Here is a 27,908-nt window from a genome sequence, read left to right on the forward strand (position 1 = left end):
AGATGTACTGTTTTTGTTATATACTCTGATACGCACATGTACACTATATGCGCATACGACACAGAAACAAACTGATGTTGCCGTTGGCGTCCAGTTCAGCGTCCGACTGAACTGAACTCACCAGAGACTCTGCTTCTCTCTCGTTTTCCCGCTCAGCTCTGTACGTTTATAAAACTGATTCATAAAGCCGTGAACTTTTTGTTCAGGTTGAAACAACTCAAGTAAATTCTCTTTCAATCAAGTCTTCCAGGTGACTTTATATGCGAACGACCTCTAAAATATACTTCACTTTCCTTATGAACACACAGTTACACACATCTTTTTTGTATCTCGTAGACAGGTGTGTGTGTGTGTGTGTGTGTGTGTGTGTGTGTGTGTGTGTGGAATAATTTTTACCTTTCTTAGACAAGTTAGAAACTATCAGAGTTGATAAATGTGCCTGCGGGAGTCCTATCAGCTCACAAACAATCATTGCCTGAGTACAGACACAGACGTGTAACAACCACATTAACCAGAGATCAGCTTCAGTTTAGTTATGACAGCATTAACGTCAGTTATTAACAGCTGACGGAGAGAAACACACTGAAAAAGAGAGAACAAAGATAGAAGTTTATCATTCAATCTACCAGTTATTTTCTTGGTTAATTGATTAATTGTTTTGTCTATGAAATATCAGAAAGTAATGAAGAATGCCTCCTATAATTTTAGAGTTCATGGGGACGTCTTCAAATGTCCTGTTTTGTCTGCTCAACAGTCCAAAGTTAAAAAAATATTCAGTTTACTTTCATGTATGACGATAAAAGCTTCAAGTCCTCACATTTTAGGAGTTGAAACCAGCAATTTTCCTTTAAAAACGACTAAAATGTTTTCTGTCTAATCAATTAATCGATTAATCTAAATCAACCATCTCTGAACGAAATCCTGCTGCTTTCTCTTCTTGATGGATATTAAAGATTAAAAAAAAGACTTGATATTTGTGGAGAACATTTTCCATCTGACCAACATTTATCGGTATCAGCATCTAGTGACCAAGAAGAAGAAATCTTCAAATGTCTTTGTTTTTTCTGATAAATGGTTCAAAACTCAGATATTCAGTTTATATTGACATAGAGCTGCAACGATTAGTCGATTAATTGACGAGTTGCCAACTATTAAATTAATTGCCCGCTATTTTGATAATCGATTCATTGTTTTGCCATTTTTTTAAGAAGACAAAGTCCAAATTCTCTGATTCCAGCTTCATAAATGTGACAAATGTGGACAAAACAAGACATTTGAAGACGTCACCTTTGGCTTTTTGAAACAAATAATCGATAATGAAAACAATAGTCAGTTGCAGCCCTACAGAGATATAAACAGAGAAAAGCAGCAAATCGTCACTCTGGAGAAGCTGGAATCTGCAATTTCTGAGAAGTTTTACTTGAAATGATTAATTGATTATCAAAATAATTGCTCAGATTAACCGACAGATCATTTCAGCTCTAAAATAAAACATAAACAGCAAAATCCTCAGTTTGACTCTGGTTAAAGAAAAGCTTTTGCCGTGATGTGATCCAACATGCTGCAGCCTGGATGATGATGATGACAGCATCAGTTAAAGCCTCAGCTGGGTGGATGCAGGGAGGGGGAGGATTAGAGGGAGGGACGGAGGGCTGCAGGAAGCGGCGTTGGGGCGTTCCCTCCATCTGGAAGCGGTTAGAGCTGCTCAGCTGAGGCTGAATTCCTCCTGAATACGTCCAACAGGCCAACTGTGACTCAACACACACACACACACACACACACACACACACACACACACACACACACACACACACACACACACACACACACACACAGAGGCAGGTTGACGTCAGCTGCATGTCTGACACATTAAACTCCAGCGTTACAGACGCTGAAGGTTCAGTCAGATCACAGCTCCCAATGTTTTTATCATGTTTATTAACACTCAGGACAGACTGAACATGAATATCTGGTTAAAACACTGAAGCACACGCGTGTTCTACATGTTTAACCTGTTGTGAAGACGTGTTGTCAAACCGCACGTGTGATTTGTTGATTTGTTTTAATTATCGATTCATCTGCAGATTATTTTCTCAATTAACCGATTAATCGTTTGGTCTATAAAATGTCAGGAAACGGGTAAAAATGGCCGTTATAATTTCATTATAGTCAGAAGTGACGTCTTCAGATGTCTTGTTTTGTCCAACCAACAGTCCAAAACACAAATATATTCAGTATGACAAAGAAAAGCATGAAATCATCACAACTGAGAAGCTGGAACAAGCAAATATTTGGCATTTTTGCTTGAAAAACAACTAAAATCAAAATAGTTGCTAATTAACTCTCTGTCTGTCGACTAATTTAGATAAGGAACTATTTTATTGAAGTACATGCATGTTAGCCGTGCGAATCACTGACTTTGTTCAGTTTGATTCACAATTCACTAGTTTGGCAATTAAGTCACATGAGGCTTCTGGGAAACAATAATAGATGTGATGTCCTGACGTTTTATATTTTTTATTAAAAATCATTAATAGATTAACCAGAATTAGACTTAATTCACCAAGTACATGCTGTAGTCCAGCTGGTTTCTGCTCAGTCAAAGATTGTTTGTGAAGTTTTTTTTTTTGTTTCCATTAACTCCCACAGAGTGAGACATCCTCCTCGCTTCACCTTCTCCTATTAAACGTCTGCTAAACTGAGGTGAACGTATGTAAAACTGCTGCCTGTAAGACCAAAGCCCAGGTTTCAGCTGCCCTGAATTCTTCTTTTGCTATGTGTTTTAACTTTTCCGATGACATGATGTCATATAAATATTTAGTCACCACTCAGCTAAATAAATGATCAGATTGGATCAGACTCTGTATCTGCAGCCATAAAAACTTGATCAGAACATCTTTAGTTTACTGTATTTAAAGTCTGGTGTTTCAGAGTCGACGTGTTGAGCTCTGTGTGTGTTTCACGGAGACGCTACAGTTGCATGTTTGGCTGTAGATCCTTCAGGGTGGAGCTGCTGTTTGCCCTCTTGGCTGTGGTCAGAAATGCTTACTGATCAGCTGCCATCAGCGGGCGGAGACTGACTGGAGACTGAAGCTTCACAGTTTCTGCAGGACGAAACTTCACGTGTCTTTATTTGTATTTCATGCATTTTGTCTCCTCAGTTGGTGACGACAGTTGTTGCTCGTACATCTTGTTTTCCATTTGTGTCCAGTGGTGACGAAGAAGTACTGAGATACTTTACTGCAGTAAAAATACCAATACAGCAATGTAAAAATACTCCAGTAAAAGTCCTGTATGAAAAATCCTCCTACAGTAAAAGTACATAAGTATTATGAGCTTGATGTAGTTAAAGTATTGCAGTAAAAGTACATAAGTATTATGAGCTTGATGTAGTTAAAGTATTGCAGTAAAAGTACATAAGTATTATGAGCTTGATGTAGTTAAAGTATTGCAGTAAAAGTACATAAGTATTATGAGCTTGATGTAGTTAAAGTATTGCAGTAAAAGTACATAAGTATTATGAGCTTGATGTAGTTAAAGTATTGCAGTAAAAGTAGTGGTTTGGTCCCTCTGACTGATATATTATTATATATGACATCATTAGATTATTAATAGTGAAGCATCAGTGTTAGAGCAGCATGTTACTGTTGTAGCTGCTGGAGGTGGAGCTAGTTTACACTACTTTATATACAGTTAGCTAGTTTAGTCCAGTGGTTCCCAACCTAGGGGTCGGGCCCCTCCAAAGGGTCAGCAGATAAATCTGAGGGGTGGTGAGATGATTCATGGGAGAGGAAAGAAGAAAAAACAAAGTTCTGATACACAAATCTGTTTTCAGTTTTTGGACTTTTTCTCTAATCTTTGATTTTTGCTGAAATATTGGATCATTTGAACATTTATTGAAATGAAAGCATGTGAGAAGTTTAGAGGGAAAAATCACTATTTGGTGGAGCTGTTAACAACTCATAGACATGTGAAATGTGACCCCGACTACACACTGCTTTTTGTAAGACGTCAAAAGCCAAAAAGGTTGGAAACCACTGGTTTCATCTTTAACAATGTGTTGTATTTTAAAAGCTTGTTATATTATCCATTGTGTCAAATCTTCATCTGAAAAGTAACTAAAGCTGTCAAATAAATGTAGTGGAGTAGAAAATACAATATTTCCCTCTGAAATGTAGAAAGTAGCATCACATGGAAATACTCAAGTAAAGTACAAGTACCTCAAAACTGGGCTTAAGTACAGTACTTGAGTAAATGTACTTAGTTACTTTCCTCCACTGGTTTTGTTGTTTGAATTCATCAGAAACAAAAGACAAATAACTACAAACTTCTGCAGTGTTTCATTCTGATTAAGTTTTGATTCTCTTCTCTTCTTGTCTTCACTTCCATGTCTCATATTTTTTTTTACTTTACTTCTCTTCAGTTTTTTGTCTTTTATCGTCTTATTTTCATTTCCTTACTCCTCACTTTTCTTTTCTTCACTTCTTTGCTTCATCACTTTATTTGTCTTCACATCACATCACTTCCTTTTATTTCTCTCCTCAGCTTTCTTCTCTCCTTCCTTCATTTCATTCTGTTCGGTTTTCCTCTTCTTTCCTCTTCTCTTCTGTTTCTTCTGTGATTTAAAGTATTTCAGTATTTCAATGAGCCTCTTCTGGATCGGAGCCTTTATGTAAATTCTTAAACCTAACTGGTCCTGCAGGGCTTTCAGACAGTAATCCCTCCCTTGTGCTGCAGCTGGCTCAGTCCAGTCCTGGTTTCTGGTTTCTCTGATCCGCTTCGTCACTGTTCAGTCCTGATCCAGTAAATGAACTCAGTGACTTCTGGACGACGTTACATCACTGCTCATCAGGAAAACTGTCACGTCATATTTATCTTGAGAAACGCTGTAAATCCGTCACTAAACTAGGAGACATATTTATAATTAAAAAGCTTTATTAATACAACTTTTCCGGAGCTTTTAGTGCCATCTCTTGGTCTTCATCAGTGGTTGTCATGGAGCTGGCTGTGCTGTCATCACATGACCTGAATATGGAGTCGCGGTCATGTGATAACAGGTGGTTGTATATGGGTGGAGGCTGTAATTGTCTCCATGGCAACTGAGCAAACTCTGAAACCGATGAAGGCCATGAGATGCAGCTGAAAGCTCAGGAAAATCTTAATCAGGTGAACCTTTAATTCAAAGTCAATAATGAATCTTCAAACTCAACTTTATTAACAAAAGTTCCAAAGTCACAGGAGTGTTGATGTCATGTTTGGGGCTGCAAATAAGCATTATTTCCAGTATTGATTATTGTATTGATTTGTTTTCTTGTGTCTGTGACTCAAATATCTCAACAGCTGTTTGATGGATTGTTGTTTCATTTGGTTCAGACATTGATGAATTGACCTTTGATCCTCTGACTTTTCATCTAGCGCCATCATCTGGTCAAAATGTCATTTTGTCCCGTGACCTTCCCATCAGCCTCAGCTGCACTTTGTGTTTCGTGCTAATTAGCAAATGTTAGCATCAGCAGCTAACACGCTAATCTAAGATAGTAAACAAGGTAAACATCAACATGGCTGCCGGCTGCAGTGATTCATCATTTTCCAGTAAAAACAGCAAAACGTTCTCTGGTTCCAGCTTCTCAGATGAGATCATTTGCTGTTTGTCTTGTGACAGTAAATTGAATATTTATGGTTTTGGATTATTAGTCAAAACAAACTGAAGACGTTACTTCGGCCTCTGAGAAACTGTGAATTCCATTTTTTTCACTATTTCATCGACTGAACGGTTAATTAGTGAATCGAGAGAATAATCAGCAGATGTTAGCAGATGTTCAACTTCATACAGTTTCTAAGACGACTGTAGACTCTTATTTAACTGTAAATTGTCTTTCAGCCCAAATTCACATTTTCAGATGTGGTGTTTTGTCCGACAAACAGCCCAAAACTCAAAGATATTCAGTTTACAATGATATAAAACACACAAAAGCTCTAAATGATCACATTAGAGAAGCTGCAACCAGAGAATATCTTCTTGATAAATGATAAAAACAAACATTAATTATCAAAATAGTTTTTAATTAATTATGTGTCAGTTGACCAGTCTGTTAATCAACTGATTTTCTCTGTTTTATATATTTGTCAACTTAATATTTTAATTGAAACATTGTTGGACAAAACAAGACATATAAAGAAGTAATGTGATCTTAATGTAATAATGAAGCTTTTTTATAGACTAAACACAAAATACATTAATTGGAAAAAACGATCAACAGATTCATTGATAATGAAAATAATCCTCAGTTACATTCCAAGTGAAGAAAAGCAGGAAAAACAGGAGACAGAGATTCAAATCCAGACTGTGTTTAACCGCCTGAATCAATAAAACCTAAATGGAATTTAAAAAAAAAAACAATTGTTGTGAAAATATCTCAAGGTTTCTTTGTTGAACTCTGCACACAGTTTTTCCAGACTAGGACATAAATATAATACGTTATGGTACTGAAGAGGAAGCAGTATTGTTAGACTGAAGGCATTTCCCTTTAAAGAGGAAATGGAACATGTGAAGTAATCCGTCGTCCTGTAATAGAAGCAGCAGTGACACCACATATTAAACCCTGCAGGACCTCGTTGCTTCAACAGAAACCTGGATGAAAAATATTCATTGATGACCTTTTATTACCAACTTATTCTTCACACAGAATCACATAAAAACACACAAGGATGAAAGAACAAAGGTGCTAAAAGAACAACATAAAATAAATAAAGCAGAATAAAACTAAAATCAGGGAAGGTGGGGCAATAAAACTAATAAACGTTTCCATTAAAAGAGTTTAACTAACTGAAAATCAGCAGCTAAAGTGAAGACTGATGTGTCAGGTGTGTTGCTGTCGGTCTACCTGGCCGGAGTTCAGCTGTAATGAGTGTTGCAGGTGCTCACAGGAAGTGACCCTGCGGCTGCTGCTGCTGACTGTGTTTACTGCGCACAGCCTGAACCTGCAGCTGCAACCTGAAGCGACTCTTCTGCTCTCAGTTCTGACACCTTCACACATCAGTTATTCATGACGGGACGCGTCCAGGCTGGAACACCTGCACAGGACAGGCCTGCTCGCATCAATATTTGATGATCTGATCAACACCCAAAAAGGTTAAAACGCTGCATTTTTCAGTCAAAACATTTTTTTTTTTGTTGTTCTTTAATTGAATTTTTTTGTCCTGTATCTGCACACAACTACGTCTTTGTTTGTTCACAACAATATTTATAACAGCAGCGTCTTTAGTGGACTTCAATTAATTTCAGTGGAGTCAAAGTTTCAGCAAATTTGGTGATGTTTGATATTTAAATTCATGCAGTCAACCGATAATAAACTGCCTTTAACATTTGAGAAAATTATCCTGGCTCAAGGTTCACTTAAGGCTCGTTAATGCTCAACATTATATGTGGTTTTCCACCTCATTGTGTGTTTATTATAGGTGTGCAAAAAGCTTTTTGTTGATGTCACTGCTTGTCACAGCGTCGATTTGGGGCTGAAGATGACAAGTTTGAAAAGGCAAGCCAAGTTTATTTGTGTAGCACATTTCAACAACAAGGCACTTCAAAGTGCTTTATATAAAGCATAAAAGGCATTAAAACAATATAAAAGTAAAAAGACATATAAAAACAATTAAAAAGTGTTACATTTGGAAATAAAAAGAAGCTAAAAAGGGAATAAAACAGATAAAACAAGAGAATAAAAGTAACAGTGCAGTGTAAAATATTAACCCTTAATGTGGTTTAATAAAAGGCGGCAAACAGAAAAGTCTTCAGCTGTGATTTAAAGAACTGAGAGTCGCAGCAGACCTGCAGTTTTCTGGGAGTTTGTTCATATATGTGGAGCATAAAAACTGAACACTGCTTCTCCAGGTTTAGTTTTGACTCTGGAGACAGAAAGCAGACCTGATCCAGACCTGATCCAGACCTGATCCAGACCACCTGAGAGGTCTGGATGGTTCATAACGTAGCAGCAGATCAGAAACCATCCAGTGCTTTATAAACCAACAGCAATATCTTAAAATCAATTCTTTGGGGAAGTCAGTGTAAAGATCTGAGAACTGGAGTGATATGATCCTCTTTTTTGGTCTTAGTGACTCGAGCAGCAGCGTCTGAATCAGCTGCAGCTGTCTGATCGACCTGTGAAGACGGCGTTACAGTAGTCGAGTCTACTGAAGATAAATGCATGAACAAGTTTTTCCAAATCCTGCAGAGACAGAAGTCCTTTAATCCTTGATATATTCTTCAGGTGATAGTAGGCTGACTTTGTAATTGTTTTAATGTGGTTGTTGAAATTCAGGTCTGAGTCCATGACGACACCAGGATTTCTGGCTTGGTTTGTGGTTTTTAACATTATTGATTGAAGCTGAGTGCTGACTTTTAATCGTTCATCCTTGGCTTCAAAAACAATTACTTCAGTTTTGTCTTTAACTGAAGAAAATTCTGGCACATCCAATCATTGATTTGTTAAATGCATTTACTCAGTTTGAACCAGAGTCCTCTGGTGATACGGTTGTGTAAATTTGTGTGTCATCTGCATAACTGTGGTAACATATTTTATTATTTCTCATAATCTGAGCTAAGGTTATCAGACCTCTGTAGCTCCTCGTCTCTGCTGGATGCTAGCAGCGCCAGGCTACATTAGCCGCTACTAGCATAACACGCCACAATCTCCAGGTGCATTGTGGGTGATGTAGGCGCCAGGAATGTGTGGAATAAGAAAGACGATATCTCTGGACCTCTGCATCGATTTTCATCATTGTTTTAAAAAAATGTCCATACTGCGTCTGATGATGTTTTTAGGAGTGAAATGATGAATCTGTGATGGACTTCTTCTCTGGATGGACTATCTCTGTAATCAGTCTCTTTTTTAACATAGACTCTAAAAACTTTCCACATGTTTTAACTTTTTACATCATGCTCTCTTTGGAACTCTAAAAAACTGTGAAACCCTCCTCATCACCCAGCTGAATCATTTTTTTATCAATTATTAACAACGTTGGAATGTTTACTGTTCGTCGGCTCCGAATGTTTTAAAGCTCAGATTACATCAGAGGGTCCATGTGTTGTGTTTACTGCCGCGGGAGAGACATAAATCTTTTGTTATGATGGCGTCTCCGCAGACATCTGTTAACACTTGTTAAAAAAGCGACTCGAACCTGATGAATATGAAAAACACCAAATATTAAAGCGGTAAAGTCACTGGAATCATCTCCACCGGTCTTATTTAAAGCTGCATGATGGTGGTTAAACCTGCAGGAAGAAGCAGTGACATGATACACTCAGCAAAGACTCAGTGTGCCAACAACTGCATCCTGCTGCACTCTCCTGTGTGTGTGTGTGTGTGTGTGTGTGTGTGTGTGTGTGTTGTGTCCACAAACACTCAGACGTGTGTGTTGCCCTGCAGTGATGTTGTGAGTGTGGACAGCGGTGTCGGTGTTAAATGTCGCAGGGGGATGCTGGTACAATTACACACACACACACACACACACACACACAGCAGCATTATAGATAGATATATATATCATATAGAACGCTTAATTAATAGATTGATTGATTGATTGATTGATGCAGGTGTTGTCATGAATAATTTTGTTCATCAAACTTGACATTTTTAGTTCCTTTCTGCTGTTTCAGCCTTAAAAACAGATAAATAATCCAGATGTTCAGTCAAACTGTTTCATATTTCATGTTGTTAAACTCTGCATTCTGTTCAGGACTTTTGCTTTAATTGAAAGATTACATGATTAAAATGTTGATTAAACAAAACTCAGATATGTTCACCGTGTTGGTTTAGCGTGTTAGCATGCTAACATTTGCAAAGGCTGATGGGAATGTCCTTAGTTTTGCAGCTTTTTAGTCATAAAATAATTAAAACATTTTGACCAGATGGTGGCGCTACATGAAAAGTCAGAGGATCAAAGTTATTATAATTCATCATGAGGGGAACACGAATGTTTGAAACCAAATTTCACAGCGAACCATCTTATAGATGTTTAAATATTTCAATAAAGAAGTAAAAAGTCTCCTCATGGTGGCGCTACAGGAAAAGTCACCAGAGTCAGTAGGATTCATCCTCTGAGGAGCATCAATGTTGGAACAAAGTTTCATAGAAACGTCTTTAATAGTTGTTGAGATGTTTCAGTCTGACATTTGATGCTGACGAATAAAATCCTGGATGGTGAAGAGTTTACTGAAGGAGTTTCTGTGTGTGTGTGTGTGTGTGTGTGTGTGTGTGTGTGTGTGTGTGTGTGTGTGTGTGTGTGTGTGTGCGCGTGCGTGTGTGTGTGTTTGTGTGTGTGTGTGTGTACAGTTCAGCTGTGTGTGTGTGTGTGTTGTGTAAACTAGATTTGAAAGGTGACTTTAAAGACGAGGACAAACACAAAACTACGTAACACATGTAGAGCCGAGGCTGATGGGAATATAAGTCATTTCCTGTTGGCAGGTGAGAGTTTGACCTGATGTAAGTCCATCACATTCTCTCACAGTCCTCGGTGTCCTTTGATCAAATGTCTGGATTTGTTTAAAGCTGCAGCGATTAATCGATTCGATGCCAACTGTTAACTGTTTTTGATAATCGATTAATATCTGAATTAACTGAATATCTTTGGCTTGTGGACAAAAACAAGATATTTGAGGACGTTTTGGGAAACATTGATCCATATTTTTCACCCTTTTTTCACATTTTTAAAGATCAAACAAATAATCCGATAATCAAGAGAATAATCATTAGTTGCAGCTCAGACTGACATAAAACAGAAAAACAGCAACTGATCATTTTAGAGAAGATATGACAACTAATTGATTATTTCCTCACTTCCTTCTGGTGTTCTCAGATCTTTTACTTTGACTAAAAGTAGAAGTGACTCCTCATTATGCAGAATGGTGATATGAAACTTTGGTCACATGATAAGAGGTGGTTGTATATGTGGGCAGATGGTAACTAACTCTGTTTAAAGTGTCCCATAATAAAATAATGTTTCCCATTCAAATCTCTGTAAGTAAAAACTGTATTTGAGTCACTGCTGGAAGATGCAGTGACGTCCTGCAGCTACAAATACTACAAAACAAGTAAAAGTTCACGTTACTAAAGTATTATTAACAATTAAATATGTTGGGAGTGAAAGTTCACTCTTAACAAAAACAACTCAGGGTTCACCTACTAGCTTTCCCCCCCTGAACTTTCAGCTGCATGTCACGGCCTTCATCAGGTTATGAAGTTTACTCAGCTGAGTCATGTGACCACGTCGTAATTATAGCTGTTAGTGGATTTAAACTGTAAAGTAGCACAAAGTCTGGTGAAACTGTTCTTTCTGGTCAAACTGCTTGTTAGATCTCTGAAAATATCCTGTTTCTGTTTCCAGTATCAGGATATTTTCCGCTTACGCAGTAAAGACGAGTAGAACACAGATTTCTATCTGTAGCGTAGCTCTTTCTTCTCTTAAAGTGTAAAAGCTTTTTGTCTCTATTTTAGTTTCCAGTTCAGAGCTCAGTGTCACCCAGTTTCAGAGGAACCACACCCTGACGGTCACAGATCACTTTACACACACTCACACACAGAGTCGTGTTTCCATCATATCAGAGGGCATTACAATGAGCCTCATGCAAGAAGAACTCATATAAACGCATTTGTTTTAAAGGACCAGTTCACAATGTTTCCCCTTCAGATGTGTTTTCAATGGAAGTGATGGAGGCCGAAATCCACAGTGTGTCCACACAGTCATTTAAAAGTCTGTGTGAAGCTTCTATTCAGCTTCATCAGTCTGAGTTAGTCATATCAAGTGGATATCTGACACATTTACAGTCTTTTTAGCATCAAATTCCCTCTTTGTGTTTCCCTGTTGAGCTGCAGGTGGAAGTATAGTAACAAAAAGAGGAACTTTGCCACTAAAAAGACTGTAACGTTGAAAGATATCTACTTGATTTGACTCATTTGGACGCTGAAGCTTCATATTAGCTTCAGATAAACTTTTAAATACATTTTTGCACAGACTGGATTTTGTCAGAATGTCCAGACGGTGTTTCGGAGGTTGCTTTGACTGTAGATGAAGCGTGTGAGTAATAATCCTCCTGTGTGTGTCTGCAGGTTATGACTTTGCGGAGGTCCTGCGGTGGTTCGGCGAGCGGGTCGATCGCATCATTCTGCTGTTCGATGCTCACAAACTGGACATTTCTGACGAATTCTCTGAGGCCATCAGAGCCTTCAAAGGTCAAGACGACAAGATCCGAGTCGTCCTCAACAAGGCTGACCAGGTGGGAGGTGTTCCTCACCTGTTCTTCACCTGTTCCTCACCTGTTCTTCACCTGTTCCTCACCTGTTCTTCACCTGTTCCTCACCTGTTCTTCACCTGTTCCTCACCTGTTCTTCATCTGTTCTTCACCTGTTCCTCACCTGTTCTTCACCTGTTCTTCACCTGTTCTTCACCTGTTCCTCACCTGTTCTTCATCTGTTCTTCACCTGTTCTCACATGTTCCTCTCCTGTTCTTCACCTGTTCTTCACCTGTTCTTCGCCTGTTCTTCACCTGTTCCTCTCCTGTTCCTCACCTGTTCCTCATCTGTTCCTCTCCTGTTCTTCACCTGTTCCTCATCTGTTCCTCTCCTGTTCTTCACCTGTTCCTCATCTGTTCCTCTCCTGTTCTTCACCTGTTCTTCTCCTGTTCTTCACCTGTTCCTCTCCTGTTTCTCTTCTGTTCCTCTCCTGGTCTCACCTGTTCTTCACCTGTTCTCACCCGTTCCTCACCTGTTCCTCTCCTGTTCTTAACCTGTTCCTCTCCTGTTTCTCTTCTGTTCCTCTCCTGGTCTCACCTGTTCTTCACCTGTTCTCACCCGTTCCTCACCTGTTCCTCACCTGTTCCTCTCCTGTTCTTAACCTGTTCCTCTCCTGTTTCTCTTCTGTTCCTCTCCTGGTCTCACCCGTTCCTCTCCTGTTCTTCACCTGTTCCTCACCTGTTCCTCTCCTGTTCTTAACCTGTTCCTCTCCTGTTTCTCTTCTGTTCCTCTCCTGGTCTCACCTGTTCCTCTCCTGGTCTCACCTGTTCCTCTCCTGGTCTCACCTGTTCCTCACCTGTTCTTCACCTGTTCCTCACCTGTTCCTCTCCTGTTCTTCACCTGTTCTTCACCTGTTCCTCACCTGTTCCTCTCCTGTTCTTAACCTGTTCCTCTCCTGTTTCTCTTCTGTTCCTCTCCTGGTCTCACCTGTTCCTCTCCTGGTCTCACCTGTTCCTCACCTGTTCTTCATCTGTTCCTCACCTGTTCTTCACCTGTTCCTCACCTGTTCTTAACCTGTTCCTCACCTGTTCCTCACCTGTTCTTCACCTGTTCCTCACCTGTTCTTCACCTGTTCCTCACCTGTTCTTCACCTGTTCCTCTCCTGTTCTTAACCTGTTCCTCACCTGTTCCTCACCTGTTCTTCACCTGTTCCTCTCCTGTTCTTAACCTGTTCCTCACCTGTTCCTCACCTGTTCCTCACCTCTTCCTCACCTGTTCTTCACCTGTTCTTCACCTGTTCCTCACCTGTTCCTCACCTGTTCTTCACCTGTTCCTCACCTGTTCTTCACCTGTTCCTCACCTGTTCTTCACCTGTTCCTCACCTGTTCTTCACCTGTTCCTCACCTCTTCCTCACCTGTTCTTCACCTGTTCTTCATCTGTTCCTCACCTCTTCACCCATCTGTTCCTCACCTGTTCTTCACCTGTTCCTCACCTCTTCCTCACCTGTTCTTCACCTGTTCCTCACCTGTTCCTCACCTCTTCACCCATCTGTTCCTCTCCTGTTCTTAACCTGTTCCTCTTCTGTTCCTCACCTGTTCTTCACCTGTTCCTCACCTCTTCACCCATCTGTTCCTCACCTGTTCCTCACCTGTTCTTCACCTGTTCTTCACCTGTTCTTCACCTGTTCCTCACCTGTTCTTCACCTGTTCTTCATCTGTTCCTCACCTGTTCCTCACCTGTTCCTCACCTCTTCACCCACCTGTTCCTCACCTGTTCCTCACCTGTTCTTCACCTGTTCCTCACCTGTTCTTCACCTGTTCCTCACCTGTTCTTCACCTGTTCCTCACCTGTTCCTCACCTGTTCTTCACCTGTTCCTCACCTGTTCTTCATCTGTTCCTCACCTGTTCCTCACCTGTTCCTCACCTGTTCCTCACCTGTTCTTCACCTGTTCTTCACCTGTTCCTCACCTGTTCTTCACCTGTTCCTCACCTGTTCTTCACCTGTTCCTCATCTGTTCCTCTCCTGTTCCCCACCTACTCTTCACCTGTTCTCACCTGTTCCTCACCTGTTCTTCACCTGTTCCTCTCCTGTTCTTCACCTGTTCCTCTCCTGTTCCTCACCTGTTCTTCACCTGTTCCTCACCTGTTCTTCACCTGTTCCTCTCCTGTTTCTCTTCTGTTCCTCTCCTGGTCTCACCTGTTCTTCACTTGTTCCTCACCTGTTCCTCACCTGTTCTTCACTTGTTCCTCGCCTGTTCCTCACCTGTTCCTCTTTTGTTCTTCACCTGTTCCTCACCTGTTCCTCACCTGTTCCTCACCTGTTCCTCACCTGTTCTTCACCTGTTCCTCACCTGTTTCTCTTCTGTTCCTCTCCTGGTCTCACCTGTTCTTCACTTGTTCCTCACCTGTTCCTCACCTGTTCTTCACTTGTTCCTCGCCTGTTCCTCACCTGTTCCTCTTTTGTTCTTCACCTGTTCCTCACCTGTTCCTCACCTGTTCCTCACCTGTTCCTCACCTGTTCCTCTTTTGTTCCTCACCTGTTCCTCACCTGTTCCTCTTTTGTTCCTCACCTGTTCCTCACCTGTTCCTCTTTTGTTCCTCACCTGTTCTTCACCTGTTCCTCACCTGTTCTTCACCTGTTCCTCACCTGTTCTTCACCTGTTCCTCACCTGTTACTCACCTGTTCCTCACCTGTTCCTCACCTGTTCTTCACCTGTGCTCTCAGGTGGACACGCAGCAGCTGATGCGGGTGTACGGCGCCCTCATGTGGTCACTGGGGAAGGTGATCAACACTCCAGAGGTGGTGAGAGTTTACCTGGGCTCCTTCTGGGCCAAACCGCTGCAGAACACTGAGAACAGGTCAGAGAGCAAGTTCATCCATTCACTCATTCATCCATTCATCCATTCATCAATTCATCCATTCATCCATTCATCCATTCATTTAGTCATTCATTCATTCATTTAGTAAAGTAAAGTAATTAATTCATTTAGCAAGCCTTGATGAGTACCCTCCATTCATTCATTCAGCAAGCCAGGATACAATACCATTCATTAATTCAGTCATTCGTACATTCTGATTCAGCCATTAGACCACGACATCATAACTTTTCTTTCTTTATTTCTTTCATCCATTCCTTCATTCATTCATTCAGTTATTACTCATTTACTCATTCATTCAGCAGGTCATTAATTCATTCATTCATGCGTTCATGTCCCTCCTCAGGCGTCTGTTTGAGGCGGAGTCTCAGGATCTGTTCAGGGACATTCAGAGTCTTCCGAGGAACGCGGCGCTCCGTAAACTGAACGACCTCATCAAGAGGGCGAGGCTGGCCAAGGTGAGACAGGAAATGACACGTTGACGTTGGAATTAACACCGAGACCTGCAGGTCAATCTCGCCAGTGTCCCAACGTCTGTTTTGTTTATGGAATCATGGGAAAATTGTGGAATGCTTGGTTGTGTATCCCAGACAGAAAAAGTCGAAGAAATTTGATCTTCCTCAAACTTCAGACAGGAAGAACATCACAGGAGCAGGAACCTTTCAGAACCTGAGAATCTGCTCATAGTGACGGTTTCCTGTACATCATGTTACACTGCAAACAGCTGATTCACATGACTTTAATGGAGCCTATTTGACAAAATGTGAACTAATATGGGCCATCAGAGAAGGACGAACCCATAAAACCTCATCCAATGAAGGTACTGTGATTCTCTTCATAGCCGATATTTGTGTACATGTTGGCAAACTTACAACATTAAAATTCTGCTGAATCAGCTGTTTGCAGTGTATTCATGGATGTACAGACAACTGTCGCTGGATTACTCTGATACTGACGAAAACTTAAGAATGTGATGATTCTCTGGCAGGTTAGATTGAATATCTGTCTGTAACCACAGAGAACGAAAGCTATTCTGAAGTTTCATTTTTAAGAGGACAATGAAGGAATTGAAACACATGACATTTCTTCTTCTTCCTCTTCTTGAGAAAAAAGAAAGTAGACGTGAAACTAAATTTAAAGCCTCTGTAAAAATGAACTCAGACTGCTGTCATGAAGAGACCTGGACCTTTGTTTAGACTGACCACCTGATCCGACCACGTCATTAACCGGCCCGGGACTTCTGCGTTTGTGTTGGGGAAGGAAGCTTCCTGCCAGGGTTCACATGATAAATATCACCATGTGTTTCTTTGTGAAACCTGAAGGGGCTCCATCAGTCTCAGAGTGTTTGAAGTTCACAGGGTGGAGGTACTGTAGTTGTTGTTTTCTGTTGTTCCTGAAGAGAACGACTTCCTGCAGGAAGTCATGTTTCTGTTCACAGCATCAGGAGAGCTGATGGTTTTCAGCTCTGAAACTTCACCTCTTCACCTCTTAATGATGTCATATATAATAATATATCAGTCAGAGGGACCGAACCACTACTTTTACTGCAATACTTGAACTACATCAAGCTCATAATACTTATGTACTTCTACTGTAGAAGGATTTTTCATGCAGGACTTTTACTTGTTATATAGTATTTGAACTTTGCTGTATCTGCTGTCACTGATGAGGAGCTGAAACAGACACACTGATCAGTGACAGGTGAGAGTGAAATTGTGAGTTCTGCTCTAACGGAAGCATGAGGACTCTCTTCTTCTTGGATTAATAGTATCTCAGGGAAACAACAGGGCTATCTTCAAAAAGACTTTTTACAAAAACATCAGTTGGTTGTCTTATAATCATAAATAGCTCATATGACATGAAGAACTTAAAGGACTGAACTATATAAGCTGATAGTATGTTTGTTTAAATTACGTCTGGTACTTCAGGATTGTTTGTTGTTTTTATTTGTCATGAGGGACTTCTTGTTTTCTTCCTCTCCTGGGTGGAGAACTGCTAATGAGAGCACTGAGTGTTTTTTGTCTGCAGATTCAGGAGGGTCATCGGCCTCGAGCGCTGTTACTTTTCATTTGGATTTGATCAGTAAATGTGCTGAAGGCGCCACACCAAAACACAGATGTGTGGGATAAAGTCCTGAGCCATATGAGGTCCTGCAGTCCACTGAGATCTGACTTTACAATTAATAATATGAAAGAGCCTGAAAACCAAACTAACATTGTCACCTCACACCAGCCGCAGAATGTCCTTCAATATAACAAACCTTAAATTAATGGATATAATGTCATTTTGTCTTTTAAACCCTCATCAGTTGTCAGATGACGTGAACACTCACAAGTCCTTAACACGAGAATCTTTCTGATCCGTCCGACGTTACATGAACGCCACGTAAACCTAAACAAAATGTAACCACAACGTTGTCACATTATGAAACATATTTATTTTCCAACTGTGTTGTGTAATGGTTTTGGAAAGCACAGACTGAGGACGTAATCCTGCTGATCAGGGCGTCGGATCAGAAAACACTTCTGTGTGTCGTTCTGGAGTTCACGGACCGACCACAGAGTTTGTTCTGGTTGTTCTGGTTGTTCTGGTTGTTCTGGTTGTGTAATGGGACATTCCTGCAGTGCGTGTACAGTAGGAGCTTTACTGAAGATGTTATTAATTGTTGCTGAAAGACTTCTAGTTTACAAATGTGTTGAGAACCAGTTAAATCCAGTTTATTTTTACTCTTCCTCCCTCCTGTTAACTACTGGTTAATGGTCCTGATGTTCTCTGGCTCTTTGCCCTCAGAGATGACCTCACTCCCTCCTTTTATTTACGCTACCTCCCTCCCTCCCCTCCTTCCTTCCTTCCACCTCCCATAATGCAGGGGGGGGGTCGGTACGAAGGACCGACGGGGCTCTCTGCCCTCATACCTACATTCCTCCTCTTCCTCCTCCTCGTGTTAATTCATTCATCAGCAGCGGTGTAGTTTACTCTCTCTCCCGGCGCCGCTCAGTCGCCTGTTTTTCTGCTCCGTCTTTCATTGATATCATTCAGATTTCAGGATGTATTTCTAATCAAACAAGAGGTGATTTCATCTGGCCCGAGAGCTGCTTCCTTTTCTCTTTAAAGGACGGGTTCACAAGTTTTCAAGCAGGTCAGGTGCACATACGGTATGAACATTTTACAGATGTTTTCCTGGCTGTAATCATTCCTCCAGCCTGTTCTCACTCCCAGCTCCTCACATAAGGAAGCGGGGTAGTCCGATAGACAACGTCTGAAACAGACTCCATGACATCAGTGACATCTGTATAAGATGACAAAGTTCCTAATTTGAAGGTGGCGGGTTGGATGGACGGCTAGATAGCTGCAGGAGATGCTGTTCGCCTCCCGTTTCCAACCGCGAGTCGGGTTTTTAGAAATTAAAAATGGTGAACCTGTCCTTTAATGTGTCGTCTAGTTTATGTCCCCCTGTTTGTACATTTGGCCCAGAAAAGTAAAACATTTCATATCCTAAAGACGACTTTTGCAGGGTTGTGTGAACTCCTACTTTGTTCCTTTAGATGAATGTATGTAAACAAAAAATAAACTATCACACTTTTAGAAAGAAATTGTGGCTTATATGAGGGTTTGAAACTCATATTGCTTGTTATTTTGTAAATAACTCTTATATAATCTGATGTAATTTTTTTTTTCTTGATGTTTGATTTGGAGTGATTGTACTGTGGATGATACTGATGTTGTCTTTATATCATTTATGAAGTCTTGGACTTTATTTGAACTGAGACATTTTGTAGATATGAAAGTTGTTTGGTCCAACACTTTGGTCCAGAGTGAGACATCTCAACATCTCGTCTCACGTTTGAGTGAAACTGAGACCTTTGTTTTATTTATACGGAGCCTCGTTTCCACCAGAAAGAAACGTGTGAAAAGTCTAGTGACAAAAAAGAAAATACTGAGGCGTTAAGTAATTTTTTGGACTATTTAAATCAAACATTAGAAGTCAAAACTATGATCTTATTATATTTAATCTCTCCTACCTGTCCTGTGTGTCTGTCTCAGGACAGCAGCCTTCCTGTCTCAGCTCTGTGATTGAGGAAACTGTTGTATAAACAGTGTTGTTGTTGAACGGAGCTCAACCGAGGCCTGACAGCAGGCTGTGTGTGTGTGTGTGTGTGCGTGCGTGTGTGTGTGTGTGTGTGTGTGTGTGTGTGTGTGTGTGTGTGTGTGTGTGTGTGTGTGTGTGTGCGTGTGTGTGTGTGTTCGCCTTCCCTTTTGAGTAACTGTCAAGTTCGTCTTTCTGAAGGCGGGTGATAAAAACAAAGCGTTCTATGATGTCAACAGAGCTTCTGCACCATGAGGGACGTCTCAGTGTCGTCGTTTGATAAATAACATTCATTAAATTGATTAAACATGACATTATTGTAAGATGTTTTTCATCATTTTAATGTAGAATTGTGTTTAAACGCCGCCGCTGTCGTCCTTCGCAGGTGCACGCTTACATCATCAGCTACCTGAAGAAGGAGATGCCGTCTCTGTTCGGGCGGGAGAAGAAGAAGGAGGAGCTGATCATGAGGCTGCCGGAGATCTACACCATCCTGCAGAGAGAGCATCACATCAGCCCCGGAGACTTCCCCAACGTTGCCAAGATGCAGGTACAAAAAAAACAACAACAACAACAAAAACGCGACATCACAGAAGAATTTCTGATCTTAACGTGATGATAAACGCTCTGTTCTCGAAACTGAACGCTGTCGTCATGTGAAAACACTTTGCAGCTGGTGTGTGAGGCCTTTAGAGAGATGCTACGCTGCAGGTGTGTGTTTCCCTCACTACATTATATTTATTAGATTATTGAAGAGAGAGGATGTTGATGTTATAGTTCTTCAGTCCCCCGGTGACAGCAGACCTAAACACACACACACACACACACTCTCTCTCTCTGACACGTGTTGTGTAGTATTTTGATCCTCCTGCAGGTTTGCACGCTGTGTTCTCGCTCAGAGGTCAGAGGTCATCAGAGGACACAGTGTCCAGCTGCAGAGTCCCTGTTGGGAAAGCAGGAGATTTGATTCTCAGCGAGTCGAAGTGAAACCAGAACTTCAGGTTCTGTTCCAGAAGTTAGAAAGTCTCATCCCAAAACTGTTATATTTATGCGTAAATAACAAAAATATCCATCCTGGAACAGAACCTTCTGTTTTTTAGTGGCGTTTAAAGGGGACATATTCTGCTTTTTGGCATTTTCTGTTATTTATTTCCTGTTCTGATGTCGGATGTTAAATATGGTCAAAGTTACAAAACTTGAGGTGAATGTATGTAGAAATGCTGCCTGCAAGTCAAAAGTCAGGGCTTCAACCTGCTCTAGACGCTTAATTTGCAGCGTAACCTCTACTTCCTCCTCATGATGACATCAGATTGTTCACATGACCACAAACAGCTGTTAGTTCTGTTGTTCACTCTCATATTTCAGATCAGAAGTTGACATTTAGAGTAAAGAAGGAGAAGAAGAAGTGAAATCCTGCTACTATAGTTTGTTTACGTGGCCTCCGGAGCTGGAGGAAGCTTCCTGAAGCTGACCAATCAGAACAGAGTGGGCTCATCAGGAGGCGGGGCCTTAAAGAGACAGGAGCTAAAACAGCCTGTTTCAGACAGAGGCTGAACTGAGGGGCTGCATAAAGGACCAGTAGAAGATCAATAAGGAGTTTTTAACTGGAAATCATGTAAATATATTCCAGTAGAGCCCCAGAATATTAATACAGAGCTGACCCACAGACCTTCAGGTTAAATGTTGCTGCTAAACAAACGAAGCGAATCGAGCGTCAGATGTTAGTTCATGTCTGTAACAGTTAAATGTTGATGTCTCTCCTCCTCCACCAGGACATGCTGCAGCACTACGACTTCAGTAAGTTCCCGTCTCTGAAGATGAAGCTGATCGAGTCGGTGGATAAGATGTTGGCCACTAAGATCGCCGTGCTGATGGCCATGATCCGGGAGGAGGAGTCCAAGCAGCCGCCGGCCATGGTGTCGGGCGGCGCCTTCGAGGGTTCCCAGGACGGGCCCTTCGGTCAGGGCTACGGCGAGGGCATCAGCGCCGGGGCCGACGCCGAGGACTGGATCGTCAGCCGGGACAAGCACCGCTACGACGAGATCTTCTACACGCTGATGCCCGTCAACGGCAAGATCACCGGCGTCAACGCCAAGAAGGAGATGATGAACTCGCGGCTGCCCAACACCGTGCTGGGGAAGATCTGGAAGCTGGCCGACTGCGACAAGGACGGCATGCTGGACGACGAGGAGTTCGCCCTCGCTCAGCACCTCATCAAGATCAAACTGGAGGGCTACGAGCTGCCCACCGAGCTGCCCGACCACCTGGTGCCTCCGATTCACCGCAAAAACCCCACCGCGGACGCCCTGTACAACCACAGCGAGGACTAGAGCCGACGGTGCGCCGAGACTGACGCCAAAGAGACCGACTGAGCAGAGGAGATATCATCAACGTGTCTGCTGCTGATGTTCAGACTGACAGAGAAACACATCAGCAAACCGCCTGCTCCAGGAGGTCAAGGGTCAAAAATATAACTGTCCAGCAAACACACAAGCAAAGTGACTGAGGAAATATTACACTTTTATTTGATAAGGTTTTATGTAAAGTGCATTTCAGCTGATTTCAAGACACCAAAAGATGACTTCCTGCATAATGTAGCCTCGTATTTTACTAATTCTGGTTTAATTTGGACTTTTAATCATGAAAGAAGAAAGTATCCTGATATTAACCAACTTCCTGCCTTCATTTTCCTTTATTTTCTGCCTCCTATATGTTTAAAAGCCACAGTGATGTGATGAGCCACTTTGAAATATTTCACTCCCCCTCCTTCCTCCTGGTTGTCGATCCTCATCATCATCACTGTAAAATATTTAATAAGAAGAAGAACTTTATTTCTGTAGCTGAACGAATGCTCAAGTGCTTAAAACCAAAGAACAGTTACAATAAAATAAGAGATAAAAAAAAATAACACTTCCTGTCTTGAAGTCTCCACACAGACCAGACCTCTCTGTGATAAACACAGAAAATCAGCTCTCAAGTCTTTTCATGCAGTTTACAGTTTCAAACCTTCAGATTTCAGTCCTGGTTGCTATAGCGACACCTGTGGTCACTGCTGGTAACTGCAGATGTGTTTTTATAGGCTGACTCCGTTTATTTAGTCTGTTCAATCCTCTTCTTCTGACCCACAGAGACGTCTTCACCTCGGTGACTCTAAATAAATAAATCCACTCTGTGTTTCAGCAGCAGGTTAATGACACACCTGTTCTCATGATCAATTACTCTGACTTTAATTAATCGTCTAGTTGATAAAATGTTTAAAAAAAAGATGCGAAAAAATGGAATTTACAGTTTCTTAGAGGCCACAGTTTCATCTGAACAACAGTTCAAAACATTAAGATTTTCAATTTAAGGCTGCAATTAACTTAATCTGTCAATTATGTCCTCGATTAATTGGTTAGTTGTTTGTTCTATAAAATGTCAAACCCCTAAGACGACGTCCTCAAACGTCTTGTTTTGTCCACAACACAAATATCTTCAGTTTACTGTCAAAGAGACTAAAGAAAACAAAAAATATTCACATTTAACAAGCTGCAATCAGAGAATTTGGACATTTTTTTCTTAAAAAATGACTCAAAATGATCAAAATGGTTGCTGCTTAATATAAAAGACTAATTGTTGCAGCTCTAATTCAAAGACAGAACAGCAAATCGACACTTTTGAGAATCTGGAACCAAAAAACGTTTTGCTTGAAACAATTCATCAATAATCAAAATAGTTTCTGATTGATTTTCTTTCTGTTGACTCATCAGCTGTTCAGTATAATCTGAATCCAGCAGGTGAATGTGAGGAAGCTTCATATAAAGAGATAATTACACAACATCAGTACATCAGATGGTTATTACTGCTGAAAAATGCCAAATGTAAATTATATAAAAAGTTTGATTTGATTTAATGAAAATATTTAAATTTAAACTCCTGAAACAAACGAAGCTTCGAGGTTTTTGTTTCCGTCCACAGTGAAGAAAAACTCGTCATCAGCCGATTAAACCGAAGGTTCAAACTCACTGGGCTGCTCAAACTGGTTTTACTGGTGGAAGAGATTTATTTTAATTTTTCAAAATAAGACAGAGGGAAAGTCTTGAAATAAAGTCCTTCACCTTCAAATATTTTATCTCTTTTTTTTTTTTAAATATCCACTGAAGACTTTTGCAAAATGTTTGTTTTTTCATTATTAACAGAATCTATTAATATTTTCTTGATTCATCTTTTACTCTCTAAAAAGTCAAAAATAATGAAAAAGCTGAAGGTTTTATTTAATCTGAGAACACAATCCAAACATACAGAAACTTTAACCAGCAAATATTTTGGATTTTATCTCCATAAATGATTAAAAAGCATCAATCGATCATCAATCGATTATCAATCGATGATCAGAACGTGAACAAGTTCAGTTTCAACTCTAAAGTTTCAACTGTTTGAGAATAAAACGTCGTCATGGCAGCAGGTTTCCATCCTCCATGTTTTTATTCACAGTTTCAATCTGAGTGCAAACGATGGAAGATGAATCATGTGACTTGTGTGGAGCGATGATGATGAGGAGGCTGTAACCTTCCTCACATCAACAGAAACGTCATATTTCCATCATGTTTTCCATCGTTTGAGCTTTGACTGTCGCTCTTTTAACGACGTCGTCTCGTCGTTTTCTCTTCTTCTGCGATGGTTTAACAGCACCGACTGGAGGATTAGCGCCGCCTGCTGTTTATCTGCTGATATTCAGATGGAAACAAACATTCAGGACGTTTTATTCTGACAGTTTTTCTGGAAATCTGCTGAAAGTTTGTTCAACGTTTGGATGGAAACCTGACTAACAAGACTTACTGTAGATAAAAGTGTAAAAATGTAAAGTATAGTATTTGAAGGTGATTTAACAAACAGCGAGGCTCAGGTCACAGAGGTCACAGAGGTCACGACCCCGACAGGATCACACAGATTCAGTATTCAGTCGTCACATGTTTAGTTCCTGACTCGTCTTCATGTTTCCAGCAGGAAGCTGTTATTTAGCATCTCGAGTGCAGAATTAGTCTCAAACCAGGACGCGGGGTCCGCAGGGTTGCCCAAGGTCAAAGGTCAGAGTCTGTGGTGTTTGAACAGCAGGTGATAATGGAAGTGACCGCCGTTGCTCGCCATTAACACGTTCCTGCGGGACGGACGCGGCGTCCTGTAACGCGTCGCAGTGGACGGTTCGTCCGCTGGCTGCAGCTTCCTCGCATTGTAAGCAGCGGCAGAGAGGAGGTGACGGTGGCGGTGACCTCTGACCTCTCATGACTGCAGACTTTCCTCCTTAAAGAGTCCACAGACGACAGCGAAACAGCAGCGTTTATGTGTTTGTGAACATTTTTCCAACCTGCAGAAAACGACTGAAACGAGTCGAAGCAGCAACAAACGCAGCAGTAACGTTAATATTTCCCACAGAAATTAAATGTATCTTCATTATGAACAGTGACAACCTGCCGCCAAACTGAGACTCTGCACAAAACAACGTATATATCATAACTGTCTGCTGGTTTAATGTTTCATATCTGACATCTGTGTGCACGGTGACATCACTAAAAAGCTCCTCTAATGTATATTTCTATATATAAATGTCAGTGTGTAATGTGTTTGGCTCGTAGCGATGAACCTACAGAGAATTATCTGCAGCTCCTCTCGGCTTTTACGGAGCTTTATAGTGAGTTTCAGCTCATTGTTCAACTGTCCAGCTGCAACTTTTACTGTTCTGCTTCACTCTCAGCGTCTCTCTGGTAGCGTCGTTTTCAGAGAAGAAGCTGTAAAAAGCCGCCGTACGCTACCTGCTCAACACCAAACAGATGCGTTCACAGATCACAGATATTAATCTAGTGAATATAATGTTGTTAAAGATGCACAAGAATCCCAAGAATCATCCTTCAGTATCAGCTCAGATCTTAAAGCTACGTTTGCACATTTCCCCAGCAGTGCCTGCTCGTTTCAGCGGCTTCATATCGAACTCTCGTGCCTTTTCAGTTCAACACGCTTCAGTCAGACGTGTTTTTAAAGCCTTTTTTGTTCCTATGACGAGACTGAAGTCGTCTTTGAGGAATCAGCAGCTTTGCGGCTTCTTTTCAGTGCCTTAAATTACAAAGAAAGACTCATTTTAAATAAAGAGCAAAGCTTCTAGTATATAACCAGATGTATTCTGATCAGACACTGTCAGTGCATTGTATCTTTCCATAAGGGAACGTCTCTACAGTCTTCTGTCTCTGATTTAAGGTTCATAAAATAAAGGTTTTAAGTGAATATTTAAGTCAAACCTGCAAAACTTTTCATTCTTTCTTTTGATGTTCCTTCTCTGTAAAAACACTCAGTCGGACGATGAATGAAAAAAAATCTAATCTTCAGTTATCTGAATGTAAAAGTTTTATTTTTGTTTGATTTTGATGTGTTTTGTATTCTTGATGTTGGGAAACAGTCTGTCACTCTGTTCTGATGTTTTACTGATGATGCAGCTCCACCTCTCGTCCTGTCAGCAGAGCTGGAGACTAATAAAGTTTATTCAAGACATTAACGCAGCTGTTTTCATGTCCTGCTGGTTAAAGTGCTACATTTATCTGTTAGTTGTTACTTTGCAGATTCAAATCTTACATGAAAAACTGACAGTTTATTTATAAAATACATTGTGTTAAAGAATCCGACAGTACTGATTAAACTCAACTCTTCAGTCTGTTAATGAGAAAAACAACGTCTGAGCCTCAAAAACTACAAGCAAAGAAGAAGAACTTGTTGTTTATCTGTATGTAAAGATGTCAGTAACAAATAGAAAACATCGTTAATTATTACTGCCACAAAAACAAAACATATTTATATCTTGTTATCAGGATGTGTTTCACAGTATTCACATATTTTCTCATCGTTACCACCAAATTATTACGTTTTTACAAGAAATTTTAGTGCTGAGACACACTGTAACCTATAGCGATGTAGTTTTTAATCAATATAAAAACATATTTATGATCATAATCAATCTAAAAAGAGACTAATGAGAGTTTAACTGAAGTGTTTGTATGTAACGCAGCTGTAACATCAGGTGTATCAGGTGTGTGACCTTTGACCTGCCACATGGATGGATGATACGTCGTCATGTCTCATCCCAATAATCAATTAAAACTTAATTAAATCATATAAACCTTCATTTTCACTGTTTCTAGTCAGTGCTGAACAGTTTGGTCTCTTTAAACTCTGACTGATCAGAAGTTTCTGGTCATAAAAACTTACAAACTTATAACGAGAAAAACGTGTTTTGTTTGTTGAAATAACGTTTTGTGATATAACGATAAAATGATATGTTGTTATTATAAGAAAGTTTCCTTGTAAAAATGGAATAATTTGTTTTCTAGTAACAACATGAAATATCAGAATAACAAGAAAAGTTTCTGGTTTTAACAAGAAACTGAGTAAATATGTTTTTATCATTGTGGCAGCAGTGAAGATTAATATAATTAATATTTGTTATATTTCAGGCCTCAAAGTGGTCCAGACATGTAAAGATAATGAAGAAAAGAGGAGATCTGAAACCTTATATAGCTTTAAACTCTTTAAACTCCAGTTTGACTGAATATAAAAAGAGAATTTTACAACCAAAGTGACCAAATGAGACATCAGGAGATGTGAATCTCAACTATTAATCCAGGAAGTTCCATTATGTGCTGTTTGTTGTTGGGTGAACCAGCTCTTTTTAATATTCGTAACTGTAACACAAACAGCAGCAGATTTACAGTTTGTCTTCGTCTCTTTCAGACAAACATTGGATGGAGACAGTCGTTGCATAACGTCCTGTTTCTCCGCAGAGCCGCAGTCAGGATGTGTTGGCAGGATGAGAGATGGACGTGTGTCATTAATTATACTTCTGAAAGGAAAAGGAGGGTTAGCGCGCGCGCACACACGCACACACACACACACACACACACACACACACACGCACACACACACACACACACACAAACTCTACTTTTACTGTACTTCGAACAGTCTCCACCTCCTTTTTCCTCTCCAGCTTTGTTTTTTTTTTTTAATCATACAATATTCAGTTTCATATACAGTAAACAACTCAGCAGTATTCCAGTATTGTGTAAATAACAGTATCTGACTCTGATGTAGGTGCAGTAATGCAGGATGGAACCAAAGCAGAACTGATTCTCTGCACCGGAGCTGATTTTTCCTGCAGCAAGTGAACTACACACGTTCACTAATTAGACATAAATGACACGATTATGCTTCTGATTCTTCTACAGCCGACCATAAACCTCTCTTTCAGCTGATCGCGTGTGTGTGTGTGTGTGTGTGTGTGTGTGTGTTATACTGTCAGTGTGAACTTTGAAGCCATTGGATTTACAGCATGAGCAGATCCACTCACCTGACAGCAGCTGACACCTGGAGGTCAAAGTTCACACATACACACACATGAAAACACACTCATCCCTGATGGAAACATTTGGCTCAAACAGTAACATCAGATCAGACTGTTTGTCGGAGCAGAAGGTGTCTTTTAATTCTTTATTCCGACACATCTTTGGATGTCCCACTCTGTCTGAGATTCCTGAGCTGAAGGAAGAACAATAAGCAGGCGACCAGAGTGAAAAGTAAGAAAAGTAACAGTTTCCTCTCTAAGTGTTTGTGTGTGCAGCACTGTGCATCTTTAAGTGTCTCTTACTGTCTGTTTTTGTGTCTTTTGTTCTTCATAAGTATGTAGTCGGAGTGTATTTCT

General features: G+C 40.5%; 1 protein-coding gene across 1 annotated transcript in view; it reads left to right on the top strand.

Moving 5' to 3' along the window:
• Window positions 1-22,611, top strand: part of ehd4 (EH-domain containing 4) — a 42,211-nt gene extending 19,600 nt beyond the window's left edge. Inside the window, exons 4-8 of the mRNA XM_042388442.1 lie at window positions 12,102-12,268; window positions 14,951-15,084; window positions 15,449-15,560; window positions 19,575-19,739; window positions 20,962-22,611. Of these exons, the coding sequence (XP_042244376.1) occupies window positions 12,102-12,268; window positions 14,951-15,084; window positions 15,449-15,560; window positions 19,575-19,739; window positions 20,962-21,519 (1,136 nt within the window). The 3' untranslated portion in view covers window positions 21,520-22,611. The remainder of the gene's footprint in view (window positions 1-12,101; window positions 12,269-14,950; window positions 15,085-15,448; window positions 15,561-19,574; window positions 19,740-20,961) is intronic.
• The last annotated feature ends 5,297 nt before the right edge of the window (window positions 22,612-27,908 follow it).

Source organism: Thunnus maccoyii, chromosome 16 (assembly GCF_910596095.1).
Source record: "Thunnus maccoyii chromosome 16, fThuMac1.1, whole genome shotgun sequence".
Taxonomy (NCBI): domain Eukaryota; kingdom Metazoa; phylum Chordata; class Actinopteri; order Scombriformes; family Scombridae; genus Thunnus; species Thunnus maccoyii.